Here is a 17,007-nt window from a genome sequence, read left to right on the forward strand (position 1 = left end):
GTAATGGGATGCACTCTGTCTGTAGCAAGACAGATTTATTATAGAGGCATATTTGGTGGGAGGAAGAGGAGAGAGGAGGAAGGGAGTTCCACATGCCAGAGACGGGAACACTCAAAACCCAAAAGTAATGACAGAATTGACAGAGGAAGTGGATGCCGCCGACTCCTGATTCGCAGCGGCGCTGTAAGTGCAGCGCTCGACGTCGATCGAGCCTGTGATTCGTCACGGAGCATAAACGGCGGTTTACGCGGCGGTCACGGCTCCCGCTCGCCTCCTTCATCCGTTTCTCCTTGTGAGGTTTTTTGCGTGAGAACTGTGCCGTCGGGTCAGCCCAGTTTCAGTGTGAACAAGACGAGCTCAGTGAGCTCAGCACTGACTAATGGAAAGTTTGAAGATGCCAAAGAGGGTGTGTGTGTGTGTGTGTGTGTGTGTGTGTGTGTGTGTGTGTCTGAACAAAACAATGCAGCTTGTTTCTTCATGTGAAGCAGCTGTGGGTCAATGTGTTGTTCAGTGTAGTTCATTCCATTATTTGTGACATTGAATGTTTAAGAGTGCTCTGTACAGCCTACAGGTGTGTGCTGAAAATGAGCTCGTAAGAATGACCATATTAAGCTTGTCAACACTGGTGTGATTTTGGCTTCTGACATCAGCTACATCTGTTAGCTATCAACACCAAATTACGCTTCTTGTCCCCACTTAGCAGTTGCATTTACTTGAAAGGTGTAACTTAATATTTAGCTTAATGACGGTTGGTGCCCTGTCCGTTTCTATTTATGAGCCTGGCGTAAATCACATCACAAAGGTCCGTTTCTTTTTGCTGAGCAAAATGGTTTTGACCCCTTTGCCCTGCAAATATTTAAGGAAATGGAGCTCTCTGCTGAGTGGCCACTCTGTGCCCCATTCTCACACACTTGTGAGGAAAACTCCCCATCTGGCCAGGAAGGATGTGAAACTGAATATGAATTCTATTTCTCTTACATTCAGACGCAGTTCGATGAAGACATATAAACAAACCCCTGAGTGCCTTTCCCTGATTTTTTTCTTCTCTCTCTTTCCATCAGTTTTCCCTCTCTCTGTTTTTCCAAGGCTCGGCCTTGAGCCGTCAGTAGAACAAGAGGAAATGACTGGGTTTTCCATAGAATATGCTGTGTTGCAATTAGGCCACGTCAGTGATGATTTGAGCTAAGCCTTTTACTGTAAACCACCGCTCTGTGCCTCTGCCCGAGAGTATAAACACAAAGCTCAGGGCTTTCTTTTATTGATTCATGGGCACAATCATCCGTTCAATGTCGCTTCAATCTTTTCTTTTTCCCAAGTTACATTTATCTGAAGTTGTGCCCAGACACGGCCTGGCTCATACAGTATGTGTGCACTTGGTGAGAGAAGACGCATAAAAAGTGCAACGGCATTTTTAAACGATCCCTTTTTTTGCAGGATGAAATACACCAGTGAACCAAAACAGCTCTGTATGTGAACTCCCAGTGCCCTCAAGTTTTATACCCCATAATGCAAGGCAGAAACTGAAAATGAGAATGTGTTGACACTGTAATCTCAGCAAGTTAACTCACACCCTTTAGTGCTGCTGCACAGTCGTTATCAGCATAAGACGATGACATTGATTAATAAATGTGATGGCACTGATTGAAAGGAGCCAGAATACTAGGTTTTGTTATAATAGAAATGTATTTTTTTGGATTATGAAACACATGGATCCATCATTTTAATAGTTAGTTTGGCATATCTGGATTTAAATACACATTTACAGTATTTCTCAAACTCTAACACTTGCACCTGTGTTTCTCTTTCCTTATGCAGAATCTCTTCAGTTGTCCTCACCCCTCTGCACAAGTGAACATGACCAGACAAATATTGACCTGGGCTCCGACTGTTACAGTGCGGAGCCGCTGGATGGAGAGGGTGAACGTCCAGTGAGCCTCGTGTCCACCCTGTCCTCCGACTCGTCTCGCGACAGCCGCAGCCTTTTTGGGAGCACCGTCGCTCTTCCTTCCTCTACCACGCCGCCCATACCGTGCGGGGAGGACATAGACTTGGAGCTGAGCCCGGCCGAAGGTAGCGTCGAGCGGGCTGGAGACCAGAGTCCCACCCTCGCGAGCACCAGGAGCCGCTGGCAGGAACGGCTGGAGTCCAGGGCCGTCGGCAACCAGTGGAATAACAACAACGCCGCCTCCAACAGGAAAGCGAGTCCTGACATTCCTCACATCCCTGCTTCGCCAGTCGTCACAGACACTATGGCGCCCAACCCGAAGTTGACCTATGTAGACCGTGTTGTCATGGAGATAATTGAGACAGAGCGCATGTATGTGAAGGACCTGCGCAGCATTGTAGAGGTGAGTGGATGTCGGCGTACGCCAACTGTGTCCACACTGGATTTTCCTTCACTTGCCGCCAAGTATTCACTGTAAGCCAGTCGACGTTGTAGAGTTAATCATTAAGTATTCAGTGGATTCGAAGCACATGTTTTGCTTGGATTAATGTGCAGCTATGACTCAACGTCTGCGGCACACTTTCAAGATAAATGACTGAATTTTGTCAGGCAGGAGCCAGAATAGGGGAATTGAGCTCAACAGGTGATAAGAAAAAGGAGCTGTTTGTGGCCACAAATGAGTCTAATACATAAAATAACATCAAGATTCTCCCCCCTTTTCTTTTTACCAGGCTATGTTCTAAACTGGTCAGTTGGCAAAGATACAGGCCTGACATCTGACGATTCTGTGCCTTGTTTATAGATGTGCAGTTCATAGAAATAGGCTGTGGTGTTTATGGTGTGGTCATTGTGTTTTTTGTATATTTATACAGCGGTGAACATTTACAGCTTGTGCAGCCCATTGTGGGCTGTGCTCATATCTGGAGTTCAAATACAGTTAAAACTGGGACACGGTGCTGGTCTTTGATGGCAAGAAACCTGGGTTCTCCATTCTTATTCAAAGATAGGAAAAACATGAGTGTGAGTCAGTGGAAACTGGCCCAGGAGGGATGATTTTACTTATTTAACAGACTGCTTATCTCTTATCACTTTTTCTACTTTTGTAGTCTGGAAACAACTCCCAGACTAAGAAGCCTCCCTGGCTTTTAATGGTCTGTTTTTTTTGCAGAAGCAATCTGCTGTCAAACAGTCTCTGGTGATCTGGTAATGTCTTTAACATGTGAAGCATATATATATTCACAGACTGACTGGCAGGAAACCAACAAGCACCTCTCTCCGCACCTTGTCTCCAACCGCGCTGGCGTCTGGCAGTTGTTGTGGAAGGGGGGGGTGCTGTGCTTCCCCTCGTTGCAGCTTGAATAATGAATTGCTTCGGACGAACACTTCCATGACTTTAAAACAGTTTCAGTTGAACGAGCAGCAGCAGCCTCCTCTCCTGGCCCCTCTCACACAGCCCCTGCAGCGAGCTTCGGCCCAGCCTGAGCTTTCAGGGCCTCCATGCCAACACAAACACCTCCGACTTTGCACCAACTGGAGAATAACATGACTGAAAGGAGAGCAATTGTATTTTCCATTGACTGTAGTGTGGGAACACGGTCCAGAACAAACGTGTCCTTATATGATTACAATATGGGCGTCAGTCAAATCGATCCCATGCAGTTTCATTTTGATTTCACACCAAGCTTTGAATTCTACATGGATGTGTGAAAGTCTTTCTTCGTCTGGGAATTGTTATTTCAGCAAACTACAGTAATTCAAAGCTTCCCCCTTGATATTGACTCTCAAGTCTGGAGCAGCTGTTGAAGCCGCGTCCTCTCTGCCTTTGAGTTCGAGTGAATAACTTTGCTCTCATATCTTTTGACTCTTTGCTGGAATTTATCCATGGAGGAATGTTCTGAGAACAGCTGTTTGACTCAGCTGGTCTGGCATGTCGAAATAAAACCCTCAACAACCAACACCTGATCTGAACACACCCAGAAGAATGATTTATAGAAGAATGTTGATAAAGCTTACACTGCCGTTCAAAAGTTTGGGGTCACCTATACAGATTTTTTTGTGTTGTCCATTAAAAGTCACACTTTTATTCATCAAAAGAGTAGTAAAATTAATGGAAAATAATTAGAAATAAAGATTTTTATTCAAAATAATAATTTTGCACTTTCATCCGAGAACCAGCAAAACTGTTTTCAGCTGTGCTAACATCATAGCACAAGGGTTTTCTAATCCTCCAATAGCCTTCTAACGCCATTAGCAAACATAATTAGAACACTGGAAATGGGCCTCTATACACCTATGTACATATTACATTAAAAACCAGACGTTTGCAGCTAGAATAGTCGTTTTACCACATTAACAATGTATAGAGTGTATTTCTCATTTAATGTTATATTCATTGAAAAAAAAGAGCTTTTCCTTCAAAAATAAGGACATTTCTAAAGTGACCCCAAACTTTTGATCGATGGCGTATGTCCAACAAGTCACTCTTTTTGTTTTAATTCTAGGTAAGAATCTATGATTTGATCGTTTGGTGCCTTTTAAGGTCAAACGTTGCTTGCTTGTTCAGTAGTCTCCAACAGAACTGATAGTCCTGTTTTTGTTGGCGCCGCGGTGTCCACGTAAAGGGCGGAGCTAGACGCGCTGCCGTCTGCTGATTGGTCGACAGAAGAACTGTCACTTCCGTGCAACAACAGGAATGGAAAGGGATTAAAACAAAAATCTGCACTGCAACATAAACTGTGGGCTGCGTTGCTTCATACGCCATGTGATGTCATGCTATTTATGTAGCTGACATAGCTATCTCTACCCACCGCAGCAAGCACCATTAATAACAACAGAGCTTTGAGACGCCGCACGTGGCGTTGAATCTCCCGTGCTATGCTTAAGGTCACAGGTGTTTGGTGCAACAACAGTGGCAAGTTTTTCCATCGGGAGACGAGGAGGCGCCCTGCCGACTGAAATTCTTCATCCATGACCAACTGCCCTGCAGGCCATTGAGTTGGTGCAGTGCGATGACTCTACCCCTAATCTGGCACGACTCCATGCCTGTGTTTGGCACTGCATTGTTTGTAAGGCAGGGTGTTTGTGTGCTTAAGCTGTTTACTGGTAGATCCTTTATACAAACACCCGAGTGGATGTGGGTTTGTGTCTCATCGTTTACTCCCCCACTGGTTTGAAGTTGTTTGCAAGTGCACACAGTTGACCAAGAAGAGAGGAAGGCAATACTCCAGATGTTGGATTATTTTGTTACTCTGGTTTTTATTTATTTTTATCCACCTTTGAATAGATCCAGAGGGATTTGTGTCCAGGGAGGCAAACATGCCGTGCAGAAGGTTTATGGTCTGGTACAACAGAAGCCTTCTTGCACAGGCGATGGAACAAATCCTTAAAAGGACACTTTACACATCGCATAAATGTCGCTACCTTGTAAAATAATGACATGTATGTTTAGCATAGAAAAGCATTAGATCAGCCCTGACCCTGTTACACAACTGTTGAATTTAACCAAATGTCATGAGAAAATGGACCATTCATCATAGAGGTTACACTGTAGGAAGGTTGCAGGCACAAAACTGTCTCTATATGCATGCCCCCTCTACAGGCAGGATTGTGCAAGTGCCCGAATGGCAACTGTAAGAATGTCAACAGATACTGAAATGAGCTGCATTTGCATTTGTTTTTTTCCAGGACTACTTGGCTCACATTATCGATATGAGCAATCTACCCATACGACCAGAACAAGTGTGTGCCCTGTTTGGAAACATAGAAGACATCTACGAGTTTAACAGGTACTTCATCAGCCAAAATGTCAACACACGCTTATCACAGTCATCCATTTTATTACCTAGCTTTGAGGCTGGGCTCAGTTATCCTAGTACTTTTCCTCTGAGCAAGAGCTAGTTTCATGCATTATGATTTATATGTTCTCTGCTATTCTGCCGTTTTGAGTGTCGATAACATAAGGAATGTTAAGAATTCATGACTTTGACTTGCTGCTTGTCTATCGTTCAGTGACTCAACGCAGATACAGGGTGGAACGATGTGGAGCAACACACTCGACAGTAAACACACAAATGTATGGTATAGGTAGTTTAATACTGATTGCGAATCATCTGGTGTCAGCAGCTGCTCAGTGGTGACCAAACTCCGATTAAGATTCCTCTTCCCTCCCACGGTGAAGAGGAAATGTCAAGGCTATTGTACAGCTCTGAACCACAAACAAAGATTATTTGAATTCTATTATTTGGGTATTTCTAAAATGGCAAAGTAGAAGGCATTATGTACTTCTATTACATAAAAGTTTTGGTCGGGAAATGTTGATTTAGGCTCCACTACCCATAAATATGTATGTAATAATGTATAATTGCTTTATAATAAGAAATAGTTTTAGGTTTATGTAGCCTTAGAAGAATGTACTTCAGGCAAAGGCCTTGCTTCACAGATCTTGCATCATCATGTTGGAAGGTGGAAGAGTAGTACTCTATCAGGGTTAGGGTTAGACCTTTAAAACTGGATAGAATTGCCCATATAAAAACAGGACACCTGTAGAAAACCCGCACACAGACTCACAGACTGAGAGAACATCGCCTGAAACGGGTGATGCTGTGAGGCGACAGTGCTTTATTTAAGTTTCACTTACTCAAAATTCAGCAGGGTTTATGTAAACGGCAGCCCCCCCCCCCCCAAGCCCTTGTAATATTCTTAATTCCTATTTATCTACCTGCGTCTTTGTAAATTATGCCTCTCAGCGTTGAATGTGGTTGACGAAGCCGTCACGCCGCATTAGCAAATAATGACTTGAGACGTCATCAGAACGTGGGTTTTATTCTTTTATTCTTGTTTGAATCGATGTCGACTGAAGTGGTTTACTTGTGCAGTTGTGTTATTCCACAGTGACCCCTCCCTTCACATGTCCTCACTTAGTCATGCACATTTTATTTCAGTGCTGTCACAGTATGTGAAGCTTTCAAAAGTCAGCCACGTGTCAGGTTCAGGTTATGTTTTTATCCTGTGCTTTATTTGACTTTCTGTATGAAGAATGTGAAGAAGTCTTACACAAGTGTGAAGCGTTAAAACGAGGTTGTTGTATTAACAGTGTGTGCTGCCCTCTAGTGGTATCAGTATGATGTCAACTCTGACTCGGGGCAATAATAGAATCCTTGTAAAATTATTCATTCTTTCTTCTCTTCCTTCCCTTTTAGTTGAGGATATGAGGGAGTTAATTATCTTGTGTTTTGTTCTGCATTTCAGTGAACTACTGCAGTCTTTGGACATGTGTGAGTACGACCCTGTAGCCATAGCCAGATGCTTTGTAGACAAGGTGAGTTAAACTATCCATATCACAGCAATACCCAAAGGGAATGAACACCACTGATGTCTGGCTTTGTGTCTCCTCAGAGTGAATACTTTGACATTTATACTCAGTATTGCACCAACTATCCAAAGTAAGTAGCTGCAGAATATTCTCTAGTTTTAGAGATATTGGTGCGGTAACTGATTATTTTCGTTGTCCGCTGACTTGCAGTTCAGTGGCCGCGCTGACCGACTCCATGAGGAATAAAACTTTAGCCAAGTTCTTCAGGGATCGACAGGCCGCGCTGAAACGCTCCCTCCCTTTGGGCTCGTTCCTGCTCAAACCGGTTCAGAGGATCCTGAAATATCATCTGCTACTACAGGTACAACATGTCTGTAGGGCCTGAGATTTGATTCTTTTAATATTTTGATGTTTTCATTAAAGGTGCATTATGTAATAAATCTAAAGCAACTGGCCATAAAATCCTCCTAATATGTCACACAGACTCAGGAATAATGTTCATATAACAAACTGAACTCACCAACAACAACAGTACAGCCAAAATATTTGCATTAAAATAAATATTTTGCAGACTGCAAATCATGTTTATGTTTTGAAATCATGTTTTGGCATGTGGCGCCACCTACCGCCATCCACCAATCATTGCAGTCAGTAGAGTCTCAGCTGGTTGCCAGTTACGTCAGAAAACGTAACCTAAAAGACCTCTGTATTTTGAAGAACTTGATTTTGAGAACTACAATTATTGCTGTAAAATACCAGTCAACAAGATATATAGAGATTAGAGCTGAAACGATTAATCAAATTGATTTTTCTTTATTAAGACTAGAGTTCTGATTGTTTTAGCTTCTTAAATGTGAATGTTTTTTCCGTTTCTTTGCTCCACATAACAAAGAAATCATTAAAAACTGAATCATTTTGGTCTGTGGACAAAACCTGACCTAAAAACTGACATTTTATGGACCAAACGATTAATCGATTAATCAAATGATCATTAGTTGCAGCTCTAATGGAGATGTATTGAGACTAAGCCTAATAATATTAATGTGTCATTCATAGGCCATATGTCCTATAAAGGAGTCGGTGTCATGCTCAACCCCTATCGAAATGAGGGAAAGATTTAATCAGACATTCTAACTGTCTCTGCTCACTATTAAAGGAAATCGCAAAGCACTTTGACCCAGATGAGGAAGGCTATGATGTGGTTCAGGAGGCCATAGACACCATGACAGGAGTGGCCTGGTACATCAATGATATGAAGAGGAAACATGAACACGCCGTGAGAGTGCAGGTCAGTCGGAATTACCACACGTTCACCCTGACACCGCTGCATCCGAGTCATTTTGTGCTGGCGAATTAGAAGACGTATGAAGAGCTTTTCTCGTGTACGTCGCCTCCAAAGATCCAAAATTTGAGTCGTATTTGATCTCTACACCTGTAGAGAAGGTGGAAGGTGCGAAAGTGAGGCGCACAGATGTATTTTTAACGATGAGCCATTGAGCAGCCGTTTCAGGTTTACAGATCAATGCTGACCCTGCGCTGACATTTATATTCTTTCATGATGAAGACATGCAGCTGAGAGGATTTGTATGGAGCTATGTGTTTTCATGTGTGCGCCCGCAGGAGATACAGTCTCTTCTGATCAACTGGAAGGGTCCTGACCTGACCACCTATGGAGAGCTGGTGCTGGAGGGCACCTTTCATGTCCTGAGGGCAAAGAACACCCGGACGCTCTTCCTCTTCGAAAGGATGCTCCTCATTACCAAGAAAAGAGGGGAGCACTACGTCTACAAGGTCCACATCTCGGTATGGTTCATTAATAAGCGGGTTTAGTGGTTTAAGATATCTTCTTTTATATTACACAAGACGTATATCATTGAGATAAATATGAATTTGAGTGAAGCTACATGTCTACATTCACTGTGGTTGCAGTGTTCTACCCTAATGCTACTTGACAGTGCCAAGGATCCCCTGCTCTTCAGTGTCATCCATTTTAAGCATCCCAAGCAACCCCATACAGTGCAGGTAAATGAGAAAAACAGTAACTGTTAACCTTTTTCTTCCTTCTGCACCACTGTTATATCTCACACACACACACACACGTTTGCACAGCAGTCGAAGTGAGGACCCTCATTGACATTCTCTCTAGCCCTTAACCACCACAACTCAATGCCCCATCTCTAATATAATCCTAAAACCAGGTGTTAACCACAAGAAAAAACCTTTAAAAATGTCCTTAAGTCCTCAATATATCCTCACTCCATATGGTTTATAGGATGTTTGGTCCTCACAAAGCCACAAATGCAAGAACACACACACACACACAGTAATGCTTTTCAATAAGCTGTTCAGGAATATTAGAAAACACCTGCTGTGTAGAGCTGGATCTGGATCCTGTTGCAAGTTTTCCACCATGCATGTGTAACATTTAAGACTAGGAAACACATATTCACCATTAACTCGGTGCTTACCACCTCAACACCTTATTCTACATAACCTTATTCTACCTGTATTACAACACGAATTAAGATTTTTCCTACATAAGGTGTTAAGACGTGCTTATTATATGCACGTTGGTAAGCACCTAGATAATGGTGAATGTGTGTTTCCTAATCTAAAGTGTAATGGTAAATTAAATTTCTCTGACTCGGAGCTAAAACTGCCCATCACCCTATACCTGCCCAGTACAGAATACCAGGTCATTTGTGTATATTGTATTGTGTCTAGCCTGAACTTGCACCTTCCTACAACATCCGCAGGGAGTCGGCTCCCCGATACCTACAGTAGACAAAGAGGTGTGAAAACACCGCCTGGAATGGCAGAGTCTTTGTCTATTGGAGGAATGCAAATGGGAGTTGCACATGTATAAATGTCGACGGCTCACGGGGTCTTTCTCCAGGTTGGATCACTCCTGTGAAGATTGACCTTTTAATTGCATCGAAAATAAAAAACTTGTCGTCCGGCAGAAGTTTCTCTATTTCATTCTTCACCAGCTGCAGAGAATTTTTTGCGTTCAGTTCTTTTTCTTTGCTCTTAACAAAAAAACCGTCTGAAAGTGTCTTTTTTGGGCCTTTTTGTTCCAGGCCAAGTCAATAGAAGAGAAGCGTGTCTGGGCCCATCACATTAAGAGACTCATTCTTGAGAACCACAACACCATCATCCCTCAGAAGGTAAACAAGAGTTGTCGGTCATCACTCAAAAACACATGGGTTTGTCCTTGGCTACTTTCGTTTTTTTTTATTTAATGGCTCCGTGTCTCTGTTTTTCTTTTTTTAAAGGCAAAGGACGCCATACTGGACAATTCAAACTGTGAGTGTCAGAAAACTGTAGCATGCTTTATGCAAAGACAGTAACCATTTTAACAGTATCCATGGTAACGAAAGGTGATGCTTGCAAAAACAAAGAAAGAGAGGGGTTTTCATTGGAAAACATAAACTTAATTTGCCATAAAGGGCATAGCCGTGAAATGCATCTATGTGGAGAAAACAGCTCTGAGTGTAGTGGCATATCTCTCTATTGCTCAGATCAAGGGAAGCACCAGTACAGTCCTGAGAGGCTGAGCAGAGCAGAGTCCTGTCACGGTGACGATTTCTATCTCGGAGGACGAAAGGGTCGAAGAAGATCTGGTACGTGACCCCCCCCGTCGCGTACTTTGTTAAGTCGCACACAAACAATTCTCCCTGTGTTTTGCATAAATCCTCACTTAAGTTTTTTCTCCACCCTTAAATCTCTCTCCTTTCAGAGCCTGCGAAACAAATCATGAGGAGCACAAAAGGTTGGTAAATTTATGTCGTAGGATGTATAAACTGTTCTGTTCTGGACTAGCCAAGGTTATTCTGTGTCTGTCAAATAAGAGCTTTTCATATCTCCGTTTCACTTCTGCTTTGTTCTCCCACAAAGACACCTGGAGAACAGATCAAAAGACAAACGTGTGCTCACTCCCACTCCCACTCCACTGGCCTCGCATATAATGAGGTTAATTATATGCCACGTTGGCCCAAGGCTTTTGTCACACTCACACACGCACACAAGCTCTTTTTTTTTACCGTTGCCCTCAGACCTGTGCAACGTCCGGTTCTCGTATTTTCTTGCGATTCTGGATCTGTGTTTTTTTGGAGCCAGTTTAATGAAAAAACAATGCTCGTGTCAGCCTTGCCGTCCCAGTTGAGCGAGTAGGTCATCACATCCTGGCTAACCGAATCAGGTCCACTTTGAGAGGAAGATCTTTCTAATTGGTATTTATCTAATCACACGGCCTCCTTTAGGTCTGGGCCAGAGTAACTAATCTAGTCTCATTTGTGGAGGCAGAGATTGTGTCCTGTCCATAATTTGTAAAAGATGCATGGCGGTTATTTCAGGTTATTTCTGTTCTCCTATAATATTTGATGTTTCCACTTATTGACATTCTCATTTGTTTACCTCTCTTCTTTTTTCTTTTTTCTTTTTTTTTTATCATTTATCTTCGTTCTCCATGCAGCCGTTTTGAAGGTAAGACTCTGAAATCCAAATGTCGTCTTTTTGTTAACCCTTGATAAGCTTTTTGTCAGTCTGTTGTTGCAACGTGTGTTTAGGGCAGCGTACTGTGGTGAGATATGGTTTACCTTGTTTTGACTATTTTATAATTTCTAATTGCAAAAAAAAAGTGTGACTAAATCATCATGTCAAATCATATCTCACCCATGTGCCTAAAGCTTTCAAAAGTGAATCCATCCCATTGACAACCCTTGTAATCACCAACATGGCTCTAGCACTGGCTTGCTATAACAAACCACATGTCTCTCACAACTTCACGCTTACAGCATGCAGACAGTGAGGGTGCACTGCTGGGGGATAGATGCTCCCTTCAGCCAGCCACTAGTGTCAGTACGCTGGCTTCCAGTCTTGGCGAGGCCGAGGCTGAGACGCCATGTGTGGACCACCTAATTCCTAGAAGGGACTCTCTGGAGCGGCTAAGTTCCACTGATAGTGGCCCCAAACTGGGTTCTTCACCCGGCGATGGGGGGCTGGAGCTGGAGAAGGCAGAGGAGAATGATGAGGAAGAGAGTTACAAGGAAGATATACTGATGGAAGACGACCAGGTAGCCGACTTTGCCAGTTCAGTGCTGGCAGCCATCTCCTGCTGGCACTATAGAGCCAGGGCTTTGCTTTCCAATCACTTCACAACGGTGAGGGTTTCTGCCACCCACGGGTTTTCCTATTTGCTCCTCGTTTCCACTGCCACTTTTCTTTCTCTCATCCCACCTTTCATAAACAGAACAAACTAACACCTGCTACCCCTTTTGCACTGGGCACCTTTTATGTATCATGATGATTTGATGAAAGTGCATGGACGGTTTTCCCCGCTCATTGATCATTGAAGAAAGTATCAGTGCAAACATGGTGCATGTCTTTGCTTGCATTGTTTCTTTGCTTTGGAGCTGAATGTCATCCGTCATGTGCATGTGCTCTACTCCTGTGTCCGTCTGTTTTCCTCATGTGTAAGGTTCCATGCGCTGTGTGGTAATACTTTTTTGGGACGTGATTGATGTCGGGAGCTTGTGCTGTTGAAACTGTGCCTGCATTTGCATTAAAATATTGGAGCGGCTCACCGTGCCCTGTTAAATGTTATTTGACTTCAAAGGTGAATGTAGCCGCCTAATTGTATGATTATTACTATAGTAAAAGCTTTTCTCTTTGATGATCCTTTCCCCTTCTGAATTATCATAATAAAAAAAAACGGCTTTGTTGAGGTTATTTATCATTCCAGTACTGATTCTGAATATGCATTATTACACGTCATTTCGATTGAAAGACTTTCATCGTAACTATTGAAGTGGGTGTTTGAAAAAGTGACCTGAATACACATTAAACCTTAGCGTTTGTGCTCCACGAAAGATTCTTCTGCTTCGACGATTTTTGAAACCTCTGTAAACCTTCTGAGTTTAATCAATGTTTTCCTTTTCAGGACGATCACAACAGAGATATGAGTGAAACTACACTGAAAGAGGAGTCGGAGACTTACGGGGAGGAGGAAGAACATGTGGATGTGGCCGTGAAAAAGAAACGATTGACACAGGTAGTCCATGATGCCTTGTGGAAAAGACATTTTATATATGCATATGTATGTATGTATATATATGTATATATGTATGTATATATGTGTGTGTGTGTGTATGTATATATGTATATATATATATTTATATATATGTGTATATGTGTATATATATAAAGTTTGGGCTCACCTTTACAATTTGTTGGTGTTTTCCATTAAAAGTCACACTTTTATTCATCAAAAGAGTTGCAAAACGAATAGAAAATATAGTCCAAACATTGACAATATTAGAAATAATTTCACAAGGGTTTTCAAGGGTTTTCTAATCATCAAATAGCCTTTAACGCGATTAGCAAACATGTGCCTCTATACACCTATGTACATATTCCATTAAAAACCAGACGTTTGCAGCTAGAATAGTCGTTTACCACATTAACAATGTATAGAGTGTATTTCTGATTCATTTAATGTTATATTCATTGAGAAAAAGTGTTTTTCCTTCAAAAATAAGGACGAAAACATCCATAAAGTTAATGGAGAATGGAGAGCGCTCACTGTCCCACTTTGCAAACACTCTTTTCATGTTTCAGGTCAATGTGGAGAAGCATCACGCAAAGAAGGGCGATCATCTGGAGATGCATCGCTCCCAGAGTCTTCAGTCTCCTCCCGTCTCCCCTGCTTCACCAGACTCCGACAGAACCACAGAACATCAGGATACGTCCAGGGAGATTGGAGAGGAGGAAGAAGGAGGCAGCGACACCTCGAGTCTCCAAGTGGAGGAGACGAGCGTAATAACAAATGGGGAGCTCTCGGAGGAGGAGGAGGACGTGTTGGACCGTAAAAGCATCCTACCATCGTCCGTGTTGGACCAGGCGAGTGTGATAGCGGAGCGCTTCATCATCAGCAGCTTGTCCAGGCGGAGCAGTCTGGTTTCAGAGGATCTGGGTTCCCTTACCTGCCCCTCGCCCTCGGCAGACAATGAGGTCTTCAGAAGTCCCTCTGCCTGCATAGACTTGGAGAAACGGACACAAATGTTTGACAGCTCCACTCCAGAGCCTCAGGTGACCTCAGGGGCACCTCGGTCTACACCCGCACACGGTCCTGCACTGAACGTCTTTGCTGAAGGAGAACGAAGGTCCACTCTTTCCAAACAGGATCGCCTCCTCATCCACAAGATCAGGAAATACTACGAGCATGCAGAAGACCAGGATGCCGCTTTCAGCATCAAGCGCAGGGAAAGTCTCTCCTATATCCCAGCAGGTCTGGTGAGACACCTGAGCCAACAGCTAAACAGCGTTCCTCAGGAGAAGGCCACTCCAGTCCACAAGAAAGGCTTGTGTAGTAACCGACCCACTTCCTGGTCTGTTTTTGACCTTCCTGGACTGGAAAAGAGTCGAAACACTGAAATTTATCAGAAAATTGAATCACAGAGGGAAGTGGAATCCAAGACTCGATCTCAGAGCATCTCTGAAGCCTCCGCCACAGAAGAAGAGTTCAGACCTTCATCAGACATGCTCAAGGTCTGGCAAGACATGGAAATGGATGAGGAGAGCCAGGAATTTCAACAGCCTGAAGAGGAGAAAGTTGATGATATGATCTTAGAAGCAGTGAAAGATACAAGCCTAGACTCTCTAGATAATGAAACTGATGAACAACTACAACATAATTTAGAAGAGCATGAATTATGCACTGCCTCAGACAGTTCCTCAGTGTCATCACCCAACACATCTTCTCAACTCACAGAGGGGGAATCTGGTCAAGAATCTAAACCAAGTAAGACTTTTGCGCCACAAGAAAATAACCACGTCAACCATGAGCAGCTACCGAAGATCATCAGCTTCCGAACGAGTCTGGACGAGGACCAGATCCTGCAGGACATGGGAAAGATGAAAAACAAGGTGTTCCAACTGGCTCGTCAGTACAGCCAGCGCATCAAAAACAACAGACCTATGGTCTGGCAAAGGAGCCGAGATACAGCAAATCAACAGAGCTTCAAGAACATTTCTACACTCCACGAGGAGAAGATGCAGCTGAGGAAGAAAGGTACATGAGTAGCTGTTCATCCCCATATTACTTATCGCATGTACTCATGTATGTTTTTTTTCTCTGTATGAATGCAGGCAAACCCAACCTGAGATTGCCCTTGATTGCATGTGATCAGATGGTCATCCATGAAGTGCTCTCTCCAAGTCCAGTCCAGACTCCCAGCTCTTGTTCCAGCTCTCAGAGCACAGTCACCTGCCCACAAAGCCCACAATCGGACCCTTTCCACTGGCCCCACGTCCAGGAGCTGCGCTCCAAATACACCTCGCCCTCCCACTCCTCAAAAATAACCCGTAGCTGCACAGACGGAATGTTGGATTCCTGCAGGGACACGTGTAACGGCTGCTCACACAAGTATAGCAGCTCGTCAGACCTTCACAAGGATCTGATGGACTGTGCGAAGACGCATTCCGAAAGTTGTCCCGTAGTCGAGGGCAGGCCCCCGCTTCAGCCCCTGCTGTGCAGGTGGAACTCTTTGGACCACATGCTCGGGTCGCTTCCTCTCCACGAAGTTCAGAACCTTCAGGAACCCGCGAGGAGCAAACTCCACGACGGGGACCGTCTCACCCAGGACGACGCGGACTGTGCGGAAAAGTGCGAGACACTGAGTTCGGGGAAGATGTCGGAAAGTAATCTCGTGAAAAGCTTGCGGGAGAAGTTCCAGAGCTTAAGCACGGGCTCGTGAACGTTTCAGGAAACTCTCGACCAAAACAATGCAACTTGTTGTCTGCACAATGTTTTTTGATGATTTGTGTTGTCGCCAGTCTGAAAGGGATTTTATGGTCAGTGGTGAGTTTTATCTTTTATGAGAGGGAGGTGAATTATCGTTTAAGAAAAATATATTGCATTATTTGGACATCGGGTATTTGCCTGCACTGTACATGTAAAAGAAAATTGTACATATTCTCCTGTATCAGCTGAAGATCAGGTCCTACTTTTCTACTATTGTATGCATCCTTTTTTTTTTGGGAGGGGGGGTCCCACCCATTGGTGATTCTCGCTATATCGCTACTGTCGTTAAGCATGTAAACCGCCATTGACTGAATGCCAAAGAGTTTTCCTTGTTGTTGTTGTTTTTGTTTAAACACTTGTACACTTTTTAATGCATGTGGTCACAGCAGTAACTGCCCCCCCCCCCCCCCCCACACACCCACACCCACACATTCACTGTAGCTGCTTCTGAAACTGTCGGCACATACTGTATCACAGGAGCTTTATTTTTTCCCTCAACACGTTGTATATTTTTCCTCAGACATTATTATGATTATTTATGAAACTGTATATTTCGGGAGAGATCTGCCTCGTGTAAATACTGACAAATATCAACCCTTTTTTTTTTCTTTTTTTTCTTTGTTTTAATTTTCACTTCCAGAAAATATTGTTGCATACTTGAAGTTTCCCATATTTTCAAATAAAAGCAGAAATGTTCAAATGTCTGTGGGTGTTTTCGGTTGTTTTTTTTAACCTGCCATGGCGGCTCATACTAATGTCCATTCAGTCAGTGTAGCTAGATCTACAACTATAAATGGTTCAGTATTTCCATATTTATATAATTAATCCTTTGTACAAAATGCAAATGAAAGATTCCATTTAGCTTCCCCATTTTCCGGGTGACTGTTGCTTATTTTTCCCTAACTTGCATGAACTAAACACGGCCATTATTATTATTATCAGTAACAC

At 43.2% G+C, this 17,007-nt stretch overlaps 1 protein-coding gene across 1 annotated transcript in view; it reads left to right on the forward strand.

Moving 5' to 3' along the window:
* The window catches only part of LOC310942642 (pleckstrin homology domain-containing family G member 3-like), a 30,890-nt gene extending 14,535 nt beyond the window's left edge, over positions 1 to 16,355 (forward strand). Inside the window, exons 3-19 of the mRNA XM_083908056.1 lie at positions 1,816 to 2,348; positions 5,630 to 5,730; positions 7,193 to 7,262; positions 7,340 to 7,386; positions 7,467 to 7,617; positions 8,413 to 8,544; positions 8,877 to 9,059; positions 9,186 to 9,278; positions 10,337 to 10,423; positions 10,532 to 10,562; positions 10,778 to 10,879; positions 10,996 to 11,028; positions 11,731 to 11,741; positions 12,053 to 12,418; positions 13,198 to 13,308; positions 13,875 to 15,327; positions 15,405 to 16,355. Of these exons, the coding sequence (XP_083764182.1) occupies positions 1,816 to 2,348; positions 5,630 to 5,730; positions 7,193 to 7,262; positions 7,340 to 7,386; positions 7,467 to 7,617; positions 8,413 to 8,544; positions 8,877 to 9,059; positions 9,186 to 9,278; positions 10,337 to 10,423; positions 10,532 to 10,562; positions 10,778 to 10,879; positions 10,996 to 11,028; positions 11,731 to 11,741; positions 12,053 to 12,418; positions 13,198 to 13,308; positions 13,875 to 15,327; positions 15,405 to 16,012 (4,112 nt within the window). The 3' untranslated portion in view covers positions 16,013 to 16,355. The remainder of the gene's footprint in view (positions 1 to 1,815; positions 2,349 to 5,629; positions 5,731 to 7,192; positions 7,263 to 7,339; positions 7,387 to 7,466; positions 7,618 to 8,412; positions 8,545 to 8,876; positions 9,060 to 9,185; positions 9,279 to 10,336; positions 10,424 to 10,531; positions 10,563 to 10,777; positions 10,880 to 10,995; positions 11,029 to 11,730; positions 11,742 to 12,052; positions 12,419 to 13,197; positions 13,309 to 13,874; positions 15,328 to 15,404) is intronic.
* Positions 16,356 to 17,007: the final 652 nt, after the last annotated feature.

The sequence above is a fragment of the Microchirus variegatus genome (assembly GCF_963457635.1).
Source record: "Microchirus variegatus genome assembly, chromosome: 21".
NCBI classification, from domain to species: domain Eukaryota; kingdom Metazoa; phylum Chordata; class Actinopteri; order Pleuronectiformes; family Soleidae; genus Microchirus; species Microchirus variegatus.